At 37.3% G+C, this 18,795-nt stretch overlaps 1 protein-coding gene across 2 annotated transcripts in view; it reads left to right on the top strand.

The window, feature by feature from the left end:
• arhgap5 (Rho GTPase activating protein 5) overlaps window positions 1-18,795 on the top strand; it is a 36,527-nt gene that overhangs the window by 11,142 nt on the left and 6,590 nt on the right. For both annotated transcript variants that reach the window (XM_084097856.1, XM_084097857.1), the window contains exon 4: window positions 18,347-18,424. In XM_084097856.1, coding sequence (XP_083953982.1) covers window positions 18,347-18,424 — 78 coding nt within the window. The remainder of the gene's footprint in view (window positions 1-18,346; window positions 18,425-18,795) is intronic.

Below are 18,795 nucleotides of genomic sequence, written 5' to 3' on the forward strand. Positions count from 1 at the left end.
TGTTGACGGCAAATGAGAAAGTATTTTAGCCTGATTGTTTGCCTTTTCTGTTACAAATAATATAAAAGCAAACACTTTACTTTACTTACTTCGCATACCATTTACTTTCTTTGTTTACCAGTTCTGTCTAACAAAGTATTAGATTATGACTGACAGATCGTAAATTAATGAAGACGGAGAATGTGAGTGAGCGCTGTGTGATTGAGGAACTGCCGTTGCCGTTCTCTTCTGGCGCTGGTGTTCTCAGAAAAGTCAAAAGAAAAGTCTGGAGCGCCGTCAAAATAAAAGTCCCGCTTCCAACACATCGGCCAATCAGAAAAACTTATCGGCCGATGCCGATAATTCAAAAATGCCAAATATCGGCCGATATATCGGTCGACCACTATTGTGCAATACAGTTGGAACATTAGCACATTTTTTAAATCTTTTCCTGGAAATATTGGATATTAATATTACAATTAGTGTATATTTCACTTCCAATATTTCCAGTAAATGCTGTGCCATGTAAATAGTAGGGTAATATTTCAAATGCATTTAGTTGCATAATAATATTACAATTACAATTAGTTAATATTCCAAGTTTGAATATGAACTAATCATTTATTCAACAAAGCATTTGCTAGAAATATTTTAGTATTAACTAATTGGAAATGGAATTTTATTATCCAACTAACTGGGGTTGGAATATTAACTAATTATTTAAATAACAAAGCATTTACCTCAAATATTGAAATATTAACTAATTGTGTATACAAAATAAGTGTTACCTTAACTTTCTTTTTTTGCGACTCATAGGCCTGCAAAATATTTTTAGCAGAAGCTATTTTATATATTCTGTGTAAAACACAAAGTTCAATTGACATTGCTTTGCCAGCATCATTTGATCAGCTGTTGTTGTTTAAATCCACAACATGGACTCAGGGCCGGTTGCAAAGCCAAACACAAAGACTTCCCTGTGGGCACGTTTTGGTTTTAACTCAAATGGAAAAGAAAAGCCCAATAACTTGGATTGGCTGTTTCTGCAGCAAAACGGTGGCAGCTAAAGGCACCAGTAACATAAAATGTCAGTTGCAGTTGCTCCCCAACAATAGACTATTGCAGAGGCTTCTGGTCCAAATCTGAATGCGATATGAATGCTGTGAAAGCTTTGACAAGCTGTATGAATTGCCAGGAAAAACTTCAGAAATTACAGTTTCCAGCCTATATAGCCAAATGAAAGATGTCAAGGTTTAAAAACCTGACTTGGCCAATCCACTCGATGTGATCAAGCGCAGATGTTGCCCCATACGCAAGCTTAACAATACATTACCTCGCCAATGACTGGATGCTACCAAGTGTGAAATAAGATATGTGCCAGAGAAGCTCATAGCTGAATGATTTCAGTATGCTTTGGCAGACTGGGTATGAGATTAGCAGAAAATGTCCTGCATAAGCACGGATACACAGCGGTTCTTGGCCGGACATGCGGAACTGCTTTGAATGAAGAAAAAGGCGAGAGTATTTGTACAACAATTAATCAGCTGACTAATATTTCATGAACAAGACAGCACTGGGCTGAAAGGGTCATAAGCGTGTTTACAGACAATCTCTAAACCATCATTCTGCAACATTGGACTGTTTTTCTGGAACATTAGATGAATTGTGACTGGGAAATGGACAGGATTGTTTACAGCTTGTTGATGTTTCCTTCTCAAGGTCTATGTTTAAGTTTATTTATACGATATGATACTATAAACTGTAATGTTATTACTGTATAACAAATCATTAGAGTGAAAATTTTGAATACTGCAGTTTGAATAGCAGCCTAAAAACCCCTTTCACACATGTATCACCTTGTTATTCTGCAGTCATACAGTGAGGAAAATAAGTATTTGAACACCCTGCTATTTTGCAAGTTCTCCCACTTGGAAATCATGGAGGGGTCTGAAATTGTCATCGTAGATGCATGTCCACTGTGAGAGACATAATCTAAAAAAAAAAATCCAGAAATCACAGTGTATGATTTTTTTAAACTATTTATTTGTATGATACAGCTGCAAATAAGTATTTGAACACCTGTCTATCAGCTAGAATTCTGACCCTCAAAGACCTGTTAGTCTGCCTTTAAAATGTCCACCTCCACTCCATTTATTATCCTAAATTAGATGCACCTGTTTGAGGTCGTTAGCTGCATAAAGACACCTGTCCACCCCATACAATCAGTAAGAATCCAACTACTAACATGGCCAAGACCAAAGAGCTGTCCAAAGACACTAGAGACAAAATTGTACACCTCCACAAGGCTGGAAAGGGTTACGGGGAAATTGCCAAGCAGCTTGGTGAAAAAAGGTCCACTGTTGGAGCAATCATTAGAAAATGGAAGAAGCTAAACATGACTGTCAATCTCCCTCGGACTGGGGCTCCATGCAAGATCTCACCTCGTGGGGTCTCAATGATCCTAAGAAAGGTGAGAAATCAGCCCAGAACTACACGGGAGGAGCTGGTCAATGACCTGAAAAGAGCTGGGACCACCGTTTCCAAGGTTACTGTTGGTAATACAATAAGACGTCATGGTTTGAAATCATGCATGGCACGGAAGGTTCCCCTGCTTAAACCAGCACATGTCAAGGCCCGTCTTATGTTTGCCAATGACCATTTGGATGATCCAGAGGAGTCATGGGAGAAAGTCATGTGGTCAGATGAGACCAAAATAGAACTTTTTGGTCATAATTCCACTAAACGTGTTTGGAGGAAGAAGAATGATGAGTACCATCCCAAGAACACCATCCCTACTGTGAAGCATGGGGGTGGTAGCATCATGCTTTGGGGGTGTTTTTCTGCACATGGGACAGGGCGACTGCACTGTATTAAGGAGAGGATGACCGGGGCCATGTATTGCTTCCCTCAGTTAGAGCATTGAAGATGGGTCGAGGCTGGGTCTTCCAACATGACAATGACCCGAAGCACACAGCCAGGATAACCAAGGAGTGGCTCTGTAAGAAGCATATCAAGGTTCTGGCGTGGCCTAGCCAGTCTCCAGACCTAAACCCAATAGAGAATCTTTGGAGGGAGCTCAAACTCCGTGTTTCTCAGCGACAGCCCAGAAACCTGACTGATCTAGAGAAGATCTGTGTGGAGGAGTGGGCCAAAATCCCTCCTGCAGTGTGTGCAAACCTGGTGAAAAACTACAGGAAACGTTTGACCTCTGTAATTGCAAACAAAGGCTACTGTACCAAATATTAACATTGATTTTCTCAGGTGTTCAAATACTTATTTGCAGCTGTATCATACAAATAAATAGTTAAAAAGTCATACATTGTGATTTCTGGATTTTTGTTTTTAGATTATGTCTCTCACAGTGGACATGCACCTACGATGACAATTTCAGACCCCTCCATGATTTCTAAGTGGGAGAACTTGCAAAATAGCAGGGTGTTCAAATACTTATTTTCCTCACTGTATATGAGTATTAGATTACAACTGTATGTGTCTGTGGGTGTGTTTTAAAACCTAGTGAGCTGGTCAACTAGACAGCTAGCTCTTTGGTTGCAATATTTGTACATCTTACTGTTTCAGGGCATCTGTACGGGTGACAAGGTCACAAAAGCAAAATGCTGCGCATTTCCAAGGATGCTGTTGCAATGATGCACTTTTTAAAGTGGCTCTTTTGCAGTGAAAATGCAGGAGTCAGCCTTTTCACAAGACTTTAGCCCTTTAGCCTTGCTTTTCAATATTGTACGGCTTCCTCGCAGCCATAGGGATTACTTAACTCAGTAAGGAATAATTGTCATAGCCGTTTCTGCACTTTCAGACCTAGTGCTGCAGAGTATCACAACTCAACGTGATGCAACATCAATCTTAATAGATTTAGCTGCCGTGGTAACTCCATTTATTGTTGCAACTGAATTTTTTTTTTAAACGGTTTTATTTGCATTTTAAATTATAATTTTTAAACTGTGAGACATTTTAGAAATCTATCCGTCATTTTGGAGTAGTTCCTTGTTGCTAATTGTGGCATTTTGCTGAAAACTGGTTACTATGGTATATTTCTGTTAGGGTATTATATTAGAATCATTTGGCTTATGTCATGCTTTTAGACGTCCTTATACCATGTAAAACCTGATATACATGAAATAATCTATATTTATGAAACTGTAAACTGCACTGTTATTACTATATAACAAATCATCAGAGAAAAGTTTGTAAATATTGCGGTTTGAACAGCAGCCCAATAATACTTAGACATTTTTTCTTTTTGTAAAAAGAACAATTTATTGAAACTTAGACAAAAAGATTTTATTTTTCCCCCTTTTGTTTAGTATCATATTTCATACATCAGGCTTTTATAGTTCATAGTGATATCAGAGACTCAAGGAGGGAAAAAAACCTTTTTATTCAGAGGCCCAAACCAAGCAACAATATGCAATTTGGTGCAGTTTTGCTGATCTTAATTTGGCCAAAAAGTAAGATGAAATTCTGACATCTTGTAATGTAAATCATAATGAACTTTATAACTTTATAACCGTATAGCAGAATGATTAAATAAAATATAAGTATAATTAGACAATAATGTCTTTGTACGATGCTATGTAAATACTTAATACTTAGTTTAATGATTAAAGTTCGGTAGTTTTTATCAAGAACTGGTTTCAGACCACTTGAGCTGATTCTAATGAATCATTTAGTTATGAATCAGCTCTCTCAAAAGTACTAGAATTGTTAATGCAATAAAGGAACCAGAGGGGCAAAACATATAATGCAATGCAGTAAAATTATGATTGAGAGATCCTCAAAAGCCTGTTGTATCATATTTGATACTCTCATTATTATGATTTTCCTAAACAATTATGCATGGACAATCAAGTAAACCTAAGTTACTTCAGTTCAGTAAGTGTTCTTTTTGAAATATTGATAATATAGAAGTTCTTTTTACATTTACTTAATAAAAATCAGTAGTTTAATCAAGATTTTACACATGTACACGCAAAAATACACGTGCCACGACCTGAAGGGGGATTATATTAAAATAACTTTTACTTGCTAAAAATGTTTAAGCTATCAATCAGATGATATAAGGTATGCAGTAGTGTGTATAACAGGTTTTACAGCAAAGTTTTGATCATGTTGATAATTTAGGGGCAGCTGAAATATGCGTAATATGATACAGTAGGCTTTATAGGGTTAAGTGTCATATCACTCTGAACCCCTCACATCCTGGCCACTTCCTCTTTAAACTGTTGCCGTCTGGTCGGCGCTACAGCGCATTGAGCACCAGATCTACCTCATGAACAGTTCAATTCCCCCACTGGGCAATAAACAAGTGCAATACACACCACTATTGATTTATACTCATATTTATTTATCATACCATACCTCTTATTCACAATCCATTCACATGCATTGTATATAACATCTGTACATACATATATTGTCTTTTGTAAATTGTGTACTTTATGTATTTATTTTTATTCAGTTATTTTACTTTCATTATCTTTCTTGTTGCTGTCATTCTGTCTGTTCACTGGAAGCTTCTGTCACAAGACAAATTCCTTGAATGTGTAAGCATACTTGGCAATGAAGCTCATTCTGATTCTAAATCTAAATCTAAACCGACAACATTGTTGAGTGCAGTTGGAGGAAATGTGGGATTTTAAAGTGATTTGCAGTTTTCCTCATATCAGAGTATTGTCGTGTAGAGTGCTTGATCTATTGCATTGTGTATAATCTACAGATAAGAATGCAAATGTATAGGTGTGGCTTGTAATAAGTACCTTGACTTACCAACTCGCTTTGCATTTACATGCACAGATCATGTCGATACCGATACCTTGACTTCGATTCCGGTTCCTGAACAATACTTTTTTTCGATACCAATTTTCTGAAATCCATTTTAACAAGATTACAATACATATTACCTAAAAAAAATTTTTTTTTTTACTTTTTTGTTTACAGACTCAGACTCATGTAGGCCACTGCGGGACAGAATATATCACTCACGCTCAAGCGCACACATAAAGCTTGCTGCAAAGCACTGGCAAAAGTAGCCTAATGATTATGAATGTGTCAATTAAAATGCCTCCTTGCTATTTTTTTCCTGTTTATTAATAAACTAGTGTTTTCTGAGTCCGTGTTGGCTGCAAGGATGAAGTTGACTTTGCTAACTTGTCATCTTCGCAGTAAAGTGAATGTGCGTGCCTATTGAGAGAAATGCACCTTTCATTTGGATTAAATAATCAGAGAGAATTTGTTTTTGATTCGAATTGGTTCGTTTAAAAATAGAAATTTCAAGCTTTCTATATGCCTATTTCTCATTTCTAGTTTCGGTTTAGTGGTGTTGAAGACAGAGCAACTTTCTGTTCTTAAGTTTATTCCATGCACTGTCAAGTGCTTCATCAGATTTGTCGTGTCGCCACTTGGTAGCAATTATCTTGTCGTAAATATTGCATTGCGCGCTGTTGGCATCGAGCCTGGTGAAATGTAGCCACACTTTTGATCTTTTCCACATCTTTTACATCGATGGGGGTTGGGATGCTCACACACTACAGCCTCACGTGTGAGCCACGTCTCTGGGCGTAACTTGCAAAAACTAGTGTTTTTCCTTGATGCCTCGCCACAGCCAATCATGCTGCATGCTTACTGTCTCACTGACGTTGACGAGATTAACCCCTTGGGTATCGAAATTTGGTACTGAACGACAAGAAATTTTTTGATACTCAGTGGTATCGTGGTAATTCGGTCGGTGCCTAAAAATGATTATACCCAGCCGATACCCAGCCCTACAAATCAGTCCAAATGAATTTAATCAGAGTGCTGATTTTGAATGTAATGGTTATATGTATCCTAAACCTAATTTCTTTTATACAAGTCCTGAGATCGATTTCGTTTTAAGAAACTGATCTGGAAGTGCTGCAGAACTACTCAGCCACTCTGATAAAAAAAAAATTCTTATTATGTTGTTTTTTCATGCCGATTGAGCTATTAGTCACATTACTATGTTTATTTGGCTGCATGTAAATGCAGATACTGAGTGTGTTTTAACCTTTTACAGGCAGAGACTAGATCAGTGTAAACAATTAATCTGTGTAGGACACATCTAATCTGCTAGGCTGCTCTGCAAGTGGAGTTCCCCTCCTGATGACTGTTGCTTTGCCCACTGTAGACATGCACCTTGCTGGAGGGTTGCAGAAAGTTTTGATGACTCTGGCTTTTTCTTCCTTTGACACATTAAGGTCTCTGGCGAATGCTTAGCAATAAGTGTCCGACAACGCAAAGTCCTGTTATTCCCCTTGGCCTCCTCCTGCTTGTCGTGCTCAAGGGGAGAGGATGTCAGAAGCACTTGGCTTTGACAGGCTGTCGCCACACATCAGCCAGTGCATCTAGACTCAGGATGAGGCTTAGAAAGTGTAATGAAGTGGAGGGCGATGATGCCATAAGCTCTGGGAGTTTGTAAGAAAGCAAGAATGAAGCTTATGTACTTGAAGAATTGACAAAAAGAAATGTACTAACTTTTTAAGCTCCCATGGTGATGGTTTGGGGCTACTGTCCATGAGAAATAAGAAATGCTGCTGATTTCTAACATCTAATTGGCAACTGCCAAAGAAGAATTGTGTTCAGAATAGCATTTTAATTTTGCAGTTGATACTCTATGCACAGTTTGAAAATGTTCTATATGCATAGAATTCCCCAGGTGACCTACAGCAATCAAGAACTGGTTTCAGACCACTTGAGCTGATTCTAATGAATCATTTTATGAATCAGTTAGTTATGAATCAGCTCTCTCAAAAGTACTAGAATTGTTAATGGAATTAAGGAATCAGAATCTTTGTGGACTTGGAATTGGAAGCAAAATTGTTACTTTTTGTACAATTTGCCTTCCTGTATACTAAAATAGACAAAATGTACATTATACATTGAGAGCACACTGAGCAGAAAATACACTGTCTCCCATATTTCATTGCACCTTTTGTTTCCAGTGTGACACATGATCTGGAAATAGTATCAGCCCTGATTTATAAAAAAAAAAAAAAAAAAATGTATACAGAATAACTTAATGGCACTTATTGAATTAATCATGTAACATAGGCCACGTACACACTGTAAAGCTTCAGGAGTGACAAACCCAATTAAATGCGGGAGTGAGTCCCCCAAATTATCGTTCCATGTGTATGGAACACTCCCGAAACCGCAATTAACATTGGTATCCACTATTCTGACCAAAGATTATTACAGTGACAAAATATTTGTTGTGTTCAACAATTTTAACTAAAGCACAGTCGATGGAGGCATCATGTTTTTTTAAAGGCTGACACAAAATTCACGAAAATATTTTGTTCTTGTTTTCAGCATAAAGCATTTCCATTTATTTCATTTTATTGTGGGTTTATTCTTATTCGCTGATTTGCTTGCAAGATCTGGCAAAACGAATGAGTGAAGGCTCGTACCCTTTTCCCTGTGATTTCTTGCACTGCAGATACATGTGCATCAGAGATGTATCTTTCATCTGTCATCTCTCATATCTCTCGTTATATGTCATTATCAACTAGTTCGATTCTATACAAGTTGTGATCCATAAACAACAGATTGTCCCGACAAAATGGGAATGGTTACGTCTTTCAGGAGAAGCTTTGGTGCGTATAGTAAAGAGCCACAGTAAAGAGCTTATTAATAACGAAAACGATTATTTATTTTTGCTAATTATTTTATTTCAGTTAGTTTTTCAGTAACTGTTGTTAGTTTCGTTTTGTTTTAGTTTTTCACTTATGAATTTTTAATTTGATTTCAGTTTACGAAAATAACCTTGGTATAGCCTGCATTGTACTCTCTTCTGGAAGCTGTTCTCTGTAAAACATGCAGTGCACAGACAAACGTTGAGGTTATAATGTTCAGGAACAAGTGTTAAAAATACATTTTAACCACTCATCAGCCTCAGGACAAACTTCTTCCGGGGTGTAAAAAACAGCGACAATAACTCTTCTCTAAAGCAGCCCAACACGGCCTCACACGCTTTGTTGCTTGTTCCCGGGGGCGGGGTTTATGTACATTTTAGGGTTCATGATGTCACCAACCCAGGAAGAAGCTCGTTGTAGTCCCTACCAGCCGTTTGTTGTAGTCCTTAAACAATTTCTGTAAAATAAAATATCTCCCTTTGCATTGAACTTTGAGCGTCGTAACTTTGCAGATGTTGTTAAAAAAGTTAAATCATAATCAAGGACCCCTTTAACTAAACAGACATCCATAGAAAAACTTTGTTTCTGGTTTAGATTTTGCAGTGGAGTAAGAATGTAGCCATAATGTAACCATCACTTTGGCTTTCAGTAAATACACCTTCTCCCAAACGAACATGGTATCTTCTGCAGATGACGCAATCGCAGTAGTTTGCGGCTTAAAAAAAGGACTATTTTTAAGCATATCCCATCTGTTCATGATGAATTAGAGATGAGCTGGAGCGAATGATGCCGTCACTGTTTGCTGAAGGGCAGATGTCCTGGGTATGCCGGTCAGTCCATGGTCGAGCTGACCACAGCTCATCCGCCGACACATTACTCATGCATTACTGCTTTAAGTACAGACCCAAAAACCATGTCGCTGCAGTGGCCTCACAATGAGCCCTTGATTATAATTCACACTGAATAATTGAACGTGCTTTGTTGTTTGCTTTTTTGATGGTTTTGCTTTTAGTTCTATTTTGTGTTTGGCTTTTTGCACGTTCCACAAGCGGCTTGCTTATTTTCATCATATCAGAATTAATGTCCATCAGCCCGCTGCGCACCTGTGCTTCTTGCTTGTTCACTGCGAGCAGGTATTCTACATTAAATCAATGCCACATAGTTCTTAGGACTGTGCGAGGGGATGCTGTTTAGCTGCAGGCAGTAGATAAGGCCGCTCGGCTCTGCTAAATCCTCTCGACTGCCATGCATTTCTCATGGGGCTAAACACATGCAAACCCACCCCTCTTTGATAACAGCCAACTTGCTGCGCTCACAACTTAGATTGGACTCGTTTTTATTTTAAAAGCACTGCCACTCACGCAGCTGTCAACTCAGCATGACTAAATATGTCGGGCTTAATTTTTAACCACTTTCAGACAGTTGTTTGACTCCGGAATCTAGACATCTAAGCGTTTATGTAAAAAGCATAGGCTTAGGACCTTACATGCCACTTCTTGACCTAAAAGTAGCTGAGCTTAAAGGGATTTCTTTTGACATTTCCCTTCACCGTTTTGCATTTTCTGCAGATTGTGTGTGTAGTTACTTTAAAGGGATAGTTCACCCAAAAGGTAAAATCGTCATCATTTACTCACCCTCATGTCATTTCAAACTTGCTTCACATTATGACTTACTTTCTTCTGTATAACACAGAAGTAGAAATTTTGAAGAATGTGCTGATCTTTATTTTTTGACAGTGAAGACTAGAGTCTTCAAGCTTTAAATTTGTCTATTATATATCTATTATAGTAGAATCAGGATCAAAGAAGTCTTATAAAGCTATACATAAGCTTTGTGTGATGAACAGATGAATCGGACACCAATGAACCCAGGAGAGTTGGGGTGAATTTCAACATTTTCACAGAATAACGATTAACTTCGGTCTGTTTCTCAAACAATGCTTCATAAGAGATATATATATATATACACTTTTATGCTGCTTTTGTGTTATTTTTTAAGCTTGAGCACTCCACTCTTCATTCTTTACAGTTGACTGGAGAATAGCAGCCAGCTTGTTCTTTAGAACTTGGATGAATAGAGTCATAAACGTTTGAAACCGCATTAGGATGAATAAGTGATGACAGAATGTTAATGTTTGGGTGAACTATCCATTTAATAAAGGGACATTGTCAACATGTTTTTTTTTTTCTTGCATGGATTTGGAAATCAATAAAAGGAGAGCTGATCCGCTTTGATATTTTCCTTCACATCTGCCGCTTTGATTTATAGGCACCAAGAGCTGCAGAGGCAATTATTATCACAGTATTGTGGAAATTGATGACCTGACTCAGATTCTGCCCCCCTCTACATTCTGCAAGGTTTGATTTCCAGAGAGGCTTTTGTTTGCGGAGTGTCTAAGTGACACTAATGTTGGCATTTGAGGCTTCACGTCTCACGTTGCAGGATCAACCCTGACCTGAGTTTATTTCCTAAACCTTGTTAAGTATATTGAAACCCTGTGAGGAATAAGGTTAATAAGGGTTGGTGTATTTTTAAACCGATTTCCTGTGGAATGAGCATGTGAGTCGAAGCTTCCTCCTCTGCTGATTTATTATCGTGTGTTAGTGGAATGCTGAGGCAATAGCTTTGAAACTCACGTTTGCCCCCCGCTAACACAATCATACTGTATCTCATGGAGCATTTCTTCACCAGGCTTCTGCGGTGACGGATGGAGGTTGGTTTAGAAAAGCACTTTCCCTCCATGTCTATTTGTGGACCCTGATATTTGGTCTTAAACTCCACCATAGGGGTGGGCGTTATGACAGAATAATTAAGCAGATGGTGTCAAGTGATTGTGTATAATGGTTTAGCATCAGCACCAGATGCACAAGATCTTCCATGTAATCATTTCCCTTCATTTGAATGGTTTTGGGTTATGGGTACTCGCTCATACTGGAAAGATGCATCGGAAATCACTCTCAATTCCTGCCAACACACTAGCTCTGTTCCAAAACGTAGTGTGCCACCTTGTTCCTTGCTGCCTACATAGGCAGCATCCTTCTAAATTAGCATCCAAATTTTTATGGAACCTATATATATTACATTTGTTGTATTTATTCTATTAATGTACATTTTTATTAATACTTTGTAGAATTGAATTGAATATCTTTGTAATCGACATTTCTCTTTGAGTGTTTTTTTATTATTTTTTATTATTATTACGTTTTAATAATCTTTTCTACTTATCTTCTTGTCACAGTGCATTCTGGGTTAGGAATCCAAGAAGGATTCGTGCAGCAGTGCTGCCTCAAATTTTAGCCAGGAGAATGTATCTTAAAGGAATAATTATGCAGCCAACCTTTTAAACAGTCTTAACACCAGATTTTTACAACAGAGCTTAAGTGTTTCAACACAGATATAAAAATCTACATTTATGTAAAATAATTTTTCACACAAGCTGTGCTAGTCTGGGTGCTGCAGAACAGGTGCAGTCTGGGTACCTGAAAGGAAGAGACATCAAACATTTGATTTTACAACAGATTCCTTTTAAGCTCCTCAAACATTTCAGAATAATAAGATAAGATACAATTCTCAAGAAAAGGTGTAGCGTATAAAATGGATCAGAGCAGCACACTGGGAATACCCTTTGTTGGGTTTACACAGGCCTCTGTGGAGGAATGAATCTTTTGATAGCGGCCCATCCCTGGTGTGTTCCTGTACAGGCACGCCCTTTTCAGAAAGGATTTGATGACAGCATTATAGTGAAAATGTTGCAGTCCCGGTGTGACGTTCGTCCCAGCTCTGAAGCAAGAACATTGATTTTGCACAGACATGCGCTATAGCATTTACAGAAGCTGTAACCCTGAGCTTTGCCCTTTATTTTTGTATGATCCCTTCAAGTCATTGTGGCAACATGGGAATACAAAGCATGACATTTGCCACTATGCTCTAGAGCCCAGCCTAAAGCATTACCGTTGACAGCAATTTTATCTCTGGAGGTCGCTGCAATCATAAATAAGATGTACTAACAGTTAAAATAAGATACCATTGTATTTTGACAATAAATCTGTTTTCTTGCTTCTGAATATTCATGTTATTCACTCACAGAAACATTAACTTCTTTCCCACACTCATCTACAGTATCTCACAACAGATGGATGATGTGGGCTCCACTTTCTTCACTTCTATAGAGCGCAACATTCGGGTTCTGGAAGTAAATATTTCATTCACTTTCTCCATGGAGAAATAGATGTGTATAACTAATATAGGTTTATTTTGTCATTTTTAACTTAACTTACTACTACATAGTATAGTATTAAAAAACAACGCTACACACATTCCTTAAGCACACAGCACCTTGGATCCACCAATGAGAGAAGTTGCTGTTGCCATAGAAACGAAAATCATGGCAAAAAAGAGGCTCAGCATGAAGTATTGGGAATGATGTAATTGAAGTCTCCCAGCAGTCTTAAACTACTTGTACTTAAAAGTTTAAAAGAGGAAATTAATACTTTTATTCAGCAAAGATGAAAAAGTGGCTTTGCTATCACTTGAATAAATTACATTTTAAAATATATTAAAGCAGAAAATAGTATTGTAATAATATTTTGCAATATTACTGTTTTTACTGTATTTTAAATCTGTATTTTACTGATGAAATAAATGGAGCCTTAGTGATCATAAGAGACTTCAAAAACTTTCATAAACAAAAAAATCTTTTGATCTGTAGTGTATATATTTTACTATGTTGCAATAAACTTAAATATAATAAATAATGATTTATGCACATTTATTCTAATTATGTCAGGTGTATTTCATCATGGGCTTGGTTTAAAACTTTGTTTTGAAGCAATAACTTAATGAGATTAGTTTCGGAGCTGGTTGGTTTTGGCTTCAAATACTTCAATAAAAAACTGTTCCAGCGGTCATTGTTGTGATCTAGTGGTAGCCGTCGCTTTGCAACGATGCTCATTTGCATAAAGTTACAACTTATCTCATCCTTGTTGAGTCACATGCTTACATTGTGTCACTTGAAAACACCAACTCATTGAAAACGAATGGCTTAGTTCTGCTGTTATTATGAGGGCTTAATGCTCATTGTGAAAACAAATACTCATGAACGACTTGACATTTTAGTTCCCCTAATGAAGCATCCGACGTGCAGAGTCTGTGTGCGGTGCGCTTTTTGTGTGATATTGTCTTCCTTCTGCTGTGTAAACCTTTCATCAGGAGCTAAAACAGCAGTGCTCATAATGGAAGGTTTTCATTACTACGCTGACCTTTTTTGAATATGTTGTCTCACATTATTTCAAGCCAGATTTGAAATCATATCTACTGAAGGAGGACTACTAAAGCCAGACTGATAAATCTGTTATATTGTGATAACTGGGTTTTATATGAGTGCCTGATTTGATTTATGGTCTGTTTTTGCATATGAGCTCTATTTTGACATTTCCTATGTAGCAGTAAGGCATGTGATTTCCTGTATCACGGTTGCCTTTTGTTGCCACTGAGGTTGAGCGTGATGGTAATCTGATGATGTGGAGGTGCTGATAAAGTCCAGCGGTGGATGGGAAGGGCTTAGAGGGGACAATAGATGTGCATCCAAATTAAGATCACTTCCCTTAGTAAGACTTCCTGTTACTGTTTTCACCACACTTTTGACATTGACCTTCCTTACAGCATTTGACTAAATAAGATCATCACGTCTGAAATTACGGACACGCTACACAGGGTCTGTATGCTGACTGATTTTACTTTTTATGCCTAGCAACTGTTGGTCGTTGTGATTATTGGTGTGTTCAAGTCCTCCTGGGAAGCTTTTATAGAGCAAGATAGCGATGCACTTTTTCTACATAAAATAAGAAGACCCCCTGTAGAGAAAATATATATTTTTAAATGTTGTTTATATGTCTTTGTGTTGGTTTTAATAAGCTTTAAGACAAACCATGTGCAAATGTATCAATCCAACACCATTGCTGAGTATTTTCTTACTTTCTGTCTAACTAACTAAACTGCAGTGCATCAAAGACCGTCTCAAAAACGTGGTTTGAAACCTCCCATTCCCTACTGTCACATTAATCATGTAAACAATCCCTTCAACGTTTTGGGCAGGGCTTTTCCTATCATTAGGATGCTGATTGTCTGATTCTGAGATGGCGAACAGGACCCTACCCATACCCATTATCTAGGTCCCTTAACGCCAATTAAAATGTAGTCTAATTGTATTGAAATTAATCTCTGATTCATTCTGTGTATTATACTTAGGCCTATTATTATACTTACACTACCATTCAAATGTTTGGGTTCAATACACTTCTTTTTTTGAAAAGAACCCACATAGAACCCATTATTATCAGTGATTCTGCCTACACTGGACGCGTGCCACTTGATCTGCATGCTTGCGCTTTTGATAACAGGACAAATGCATTTGAAGCGTTTGCTTTGATGTGTCCAAGGACACGCCGGTGCAGATAGTGTTAGAATCTTGCAGACCATTTTCTTTTGCAAATAGTTACTACTAGTTTCATCTCATAAATCTGTGGCATACACGACAAACTCACCCCAAGGACACCTCAACACCCCCCCCCATTCAAAGATATTGCTTCCAGCGCACTCCCAATGTTTGCCGAATGCTCCAAGGGGGCCCCCCGTTGAGAAATGCTAGTATTACATTAGCGACATATTATTAGCTGTTTGATAATGTAGTCAAGCCAAAGGCTAATAATATCAATTACCATTATGTGTCTGACATTGTAGAGAGCGATACATAAAAGGCATTAGTACCATTCTGATACATTGACTTGTAGACGACCCTGTATAATTCGCTCGTCCTCTTTTTCTTCTGAATCAGTGTCTAGGTCAAACATATATATGGCTCAATTAAACCAATATTTCCACTTGCCATTTTATATCGTTTACAGTTGCCTGAGTAAATCAGGTAGTCTGAGCTGGTGTGATTGAGAGTTTCCGCACTGTAAGAGGAGTAACATTTTACGTGATTTAGTATACATCATGTTTACACTATACATCAAGTTATTCTTAGAAACTTGAGTGGCTAAATCTGTATTTACTGTCTGTTTGTGTGTACTGGGCTTTATCCGCTATCTGAAATAGGAAACTGACTCGTTCCCGTGCAGGCTAACAGTTCGGTATGTGTGAACTCCTTCAAGGTTTTGGCTTTGATATTATACAGTGCGATTAGTCTCGATGTGCTCCTGCACATGAGTGAGCTGACACTATGTTCACAGTGTCAGGCTGGGAATAACACCACCAGGCCAGAGCTCACGCTCTCACATGTGACAGGACTGACAAAAAGGGTTGGATCCAAACCCACTCCGTTGCATGGTAACCTCAACAAACTATCACTTAATCTCCATGAGTCATTAACAGCTCGTCAATGACATCATAAAACAACTAGGAACTATGGATGGGTCAAATTTCGTTTAAACCATAAATTAAGCTAAATTATCTAGATATTTTTAGATTTGATTTTTTTTTTTTTTAGGTTTATTTGAAAAACTTAAAGCCAAGTTTATTTCATAGCTCTCTTTATTCTGTTGCATTTATTTGTGCTGTTGTTTGCAATTGGTTTATTTGTTCTCATTTTATTACTAAAACTTTGCTTTAAAGAAAAGTAGATTTTTGTTTGTATATGCTGTCAGTTATAGTTATTTGAAAGAAAATAGGAATCAGCATAAATCGGTATTGGCAAGTCACAATTACAAAAAAATCGGAAATCAGAATCGGCCAAGAAAATTGCAATTCGTGCATCTCTATAAATATCTTTTTAATTTATGTTTTGATAGCGTTTTTTCTGATAGATTTGTTTGATTCATTTCAGTGAGTTCTTTTGAACTGTTCGTTCAAATGAATGTGCAAAGCATTAAGTTCAAAGATTTATTTGCTTCATCACTTAACTTTCACGCAAGTCCTCGTGTCCTATTTTACAGTATGCGCATTGAAATGTGTTTAAGTGGGGAAAAAAGGAAGTTTCTCTTTTTTTGGCCACAGAAAAAGAAGTTGCTGTTCGAATATATATCAAATATTTTTTAATATTCTATTCAACTAGATTGCTCAGCCCTAAACTCCATCAACCAGTAGAGATTTTTTTTTTAAAAAAGGCTTGTGTCTCAAGATTTTTCTAAAGTCGAATTCTTTTGACCTGTTTGAGGGAAACGGGTGATTCACCCAGGCAGTAAAACAACCCGCATTCGTCACTACACACCTGCCCTTTTCCTTAACACTGTGGTGAGTTAAGAGGCAGGCTCCTCTGTGTAGCCTCCCACAGCTCTGGAGGAAGAACCGGCTCTGACATGTGGGAGCATCTCAAGAATGCACTGTGGTTTTGACTTGTAGCAGTTAGCAGCCCACAAGGCTTTGAGAGTGACTGTGGGGGCCCTGTGTTTTGCATCAGTGCTCCGAAGCACTGCAGAGCGGCACAAGGTCATGGCTTCACAGAGCTATCTTTAGATTAATAAACGGGCTTCGGTAGATTAGACATAATGAAAATAAAGAGATACTCGCAGCGTTATCGGTCAGGGAACGGGGAAGTGTGGGTTGAATTCTGCTGCATTATCTGCATTTCTGGCCTACTTTTCTCTCGCTGAGATCAGCTCGTATGTCCACTTATCCATCTGGAGTGGCCCAGTTTACTGGGTTGAGTGCATGATTTTAAATATTTGAGCAAAGGTTGTTGGAAAAGAGCTGTTCTGTGAAATGGGAAGGCTGTAGGTCTAGTAGCTTTCCTGCTCTCAGTAATATTTGGTTTTCTGTGGAAGATTTACTCCTCTGTAATGACAGCATTTTCACGGATGTGAGACAAACATGTAGAGTTTTGGCAGACGCTTTCTAACCGGTAACTGACAAGAACATCCATATAGTATTGTAACTAGAGAAAGTATTAAGCACTCTGATGAATACAGAAGCCAAAGTATTTGTGCTAATAATAACAAAAGCAGAAATACAACTAGTCATATTCAAATCTTTAGCTGGAAGCTGCTTGGGCAATCTTGAAGTAAAACTACTTGGCGCATATTGTATCGGGCTCATATATTGATAGTACAATGATTAAAGTGATAATTCAGGGCCTTGTAGAAGGGTCTTTATTTTTGTTTTTTTGTTTTTAATTATTATGTGTAAAATAATTATTTAATAGTTTTATTTATTTTTCAATTACTTTATAATTGTTTTTAATGATTTATTATATGTTCATTAATTAAGTTTCCTACAGTTCAAGCTATGAAAAAGCAGATGATTTAAATAATAATTTACTTTGAAACCAGAGTATCTGGAGTAGAATATCCAGAAACAATCAACTAAACTAAACTTTTGTTGAATTGTTGTCATTCTCTGAAATAAATAAAATGCCTGAATTAATTGTTTGCATCCAAAAATTTAAAGGATCATCATAAAGATGCATTTTGTTTCTAAATCAAAATGATCAAAAGCGCCATTTTCTGTTGAAAATTTGGACTTATTGTACCTTAACTTGTGAAGCGTCATCCTTTATTGTTTGTTCCAGTGTTTCTTCATTTGTATTCACTCCATATTTAATAAGAAACTGTGGAACTGACACCCATGTCATTAATTTTTGCATCCTTTTATATGGTTGCTTCAAGTCTTAGTTGTTTTTTAGAACACTAACTGCTTTGTTCCACTGAGGTTTTGTCACATAACCTTTGCTTGATTGATTTTAATGAAGTGTTGCTCTTAATTTGCAGGTCTCACCACAGAGGGCCTTTATCGAGTGAGTGGAAACAAGACGGATCAAGACAACATTCAGAAACAATTCGACCAGGGTACGTACTGATTTTAACTGGGCTCTGCGGGAAACTAGGCTTCATTTGCAGGTGTTTGATAGCATGCGACTAGGACACATGTTGGAAGACATTTCACAAATTGGATAAGTGTCCCTGATAAACTCCAGTTTGAAGGTTTAATTTATATATTTGATGTCGCCCGCTTCACACTGAGTGGAAATCTCGTCACCATTTAGATTCAGTTGTTTCAGTTAGTTGTTTACTTCATTTCAATTTGCAATATATTCATTATAATTTGATATAAAATATTTGTTTATTGAAAAGTTGTATATATATGTATATGTATGTGTATATATATATATGTATGTGTGTGTATATATATATATATATATATATATATATATATACAT

The sequence above is a fragment of the Abramis brama genome (genome assembly GCF_963993115.1).
Source record: "Abramis brama genome assembly, chromosome: 21".
Lineage (NCBI taxonomy): Eukaryota > Metazoa > Chordata > Actinopteri > Cypriniformes > Leuciscidae > Abramis > Abramis brama.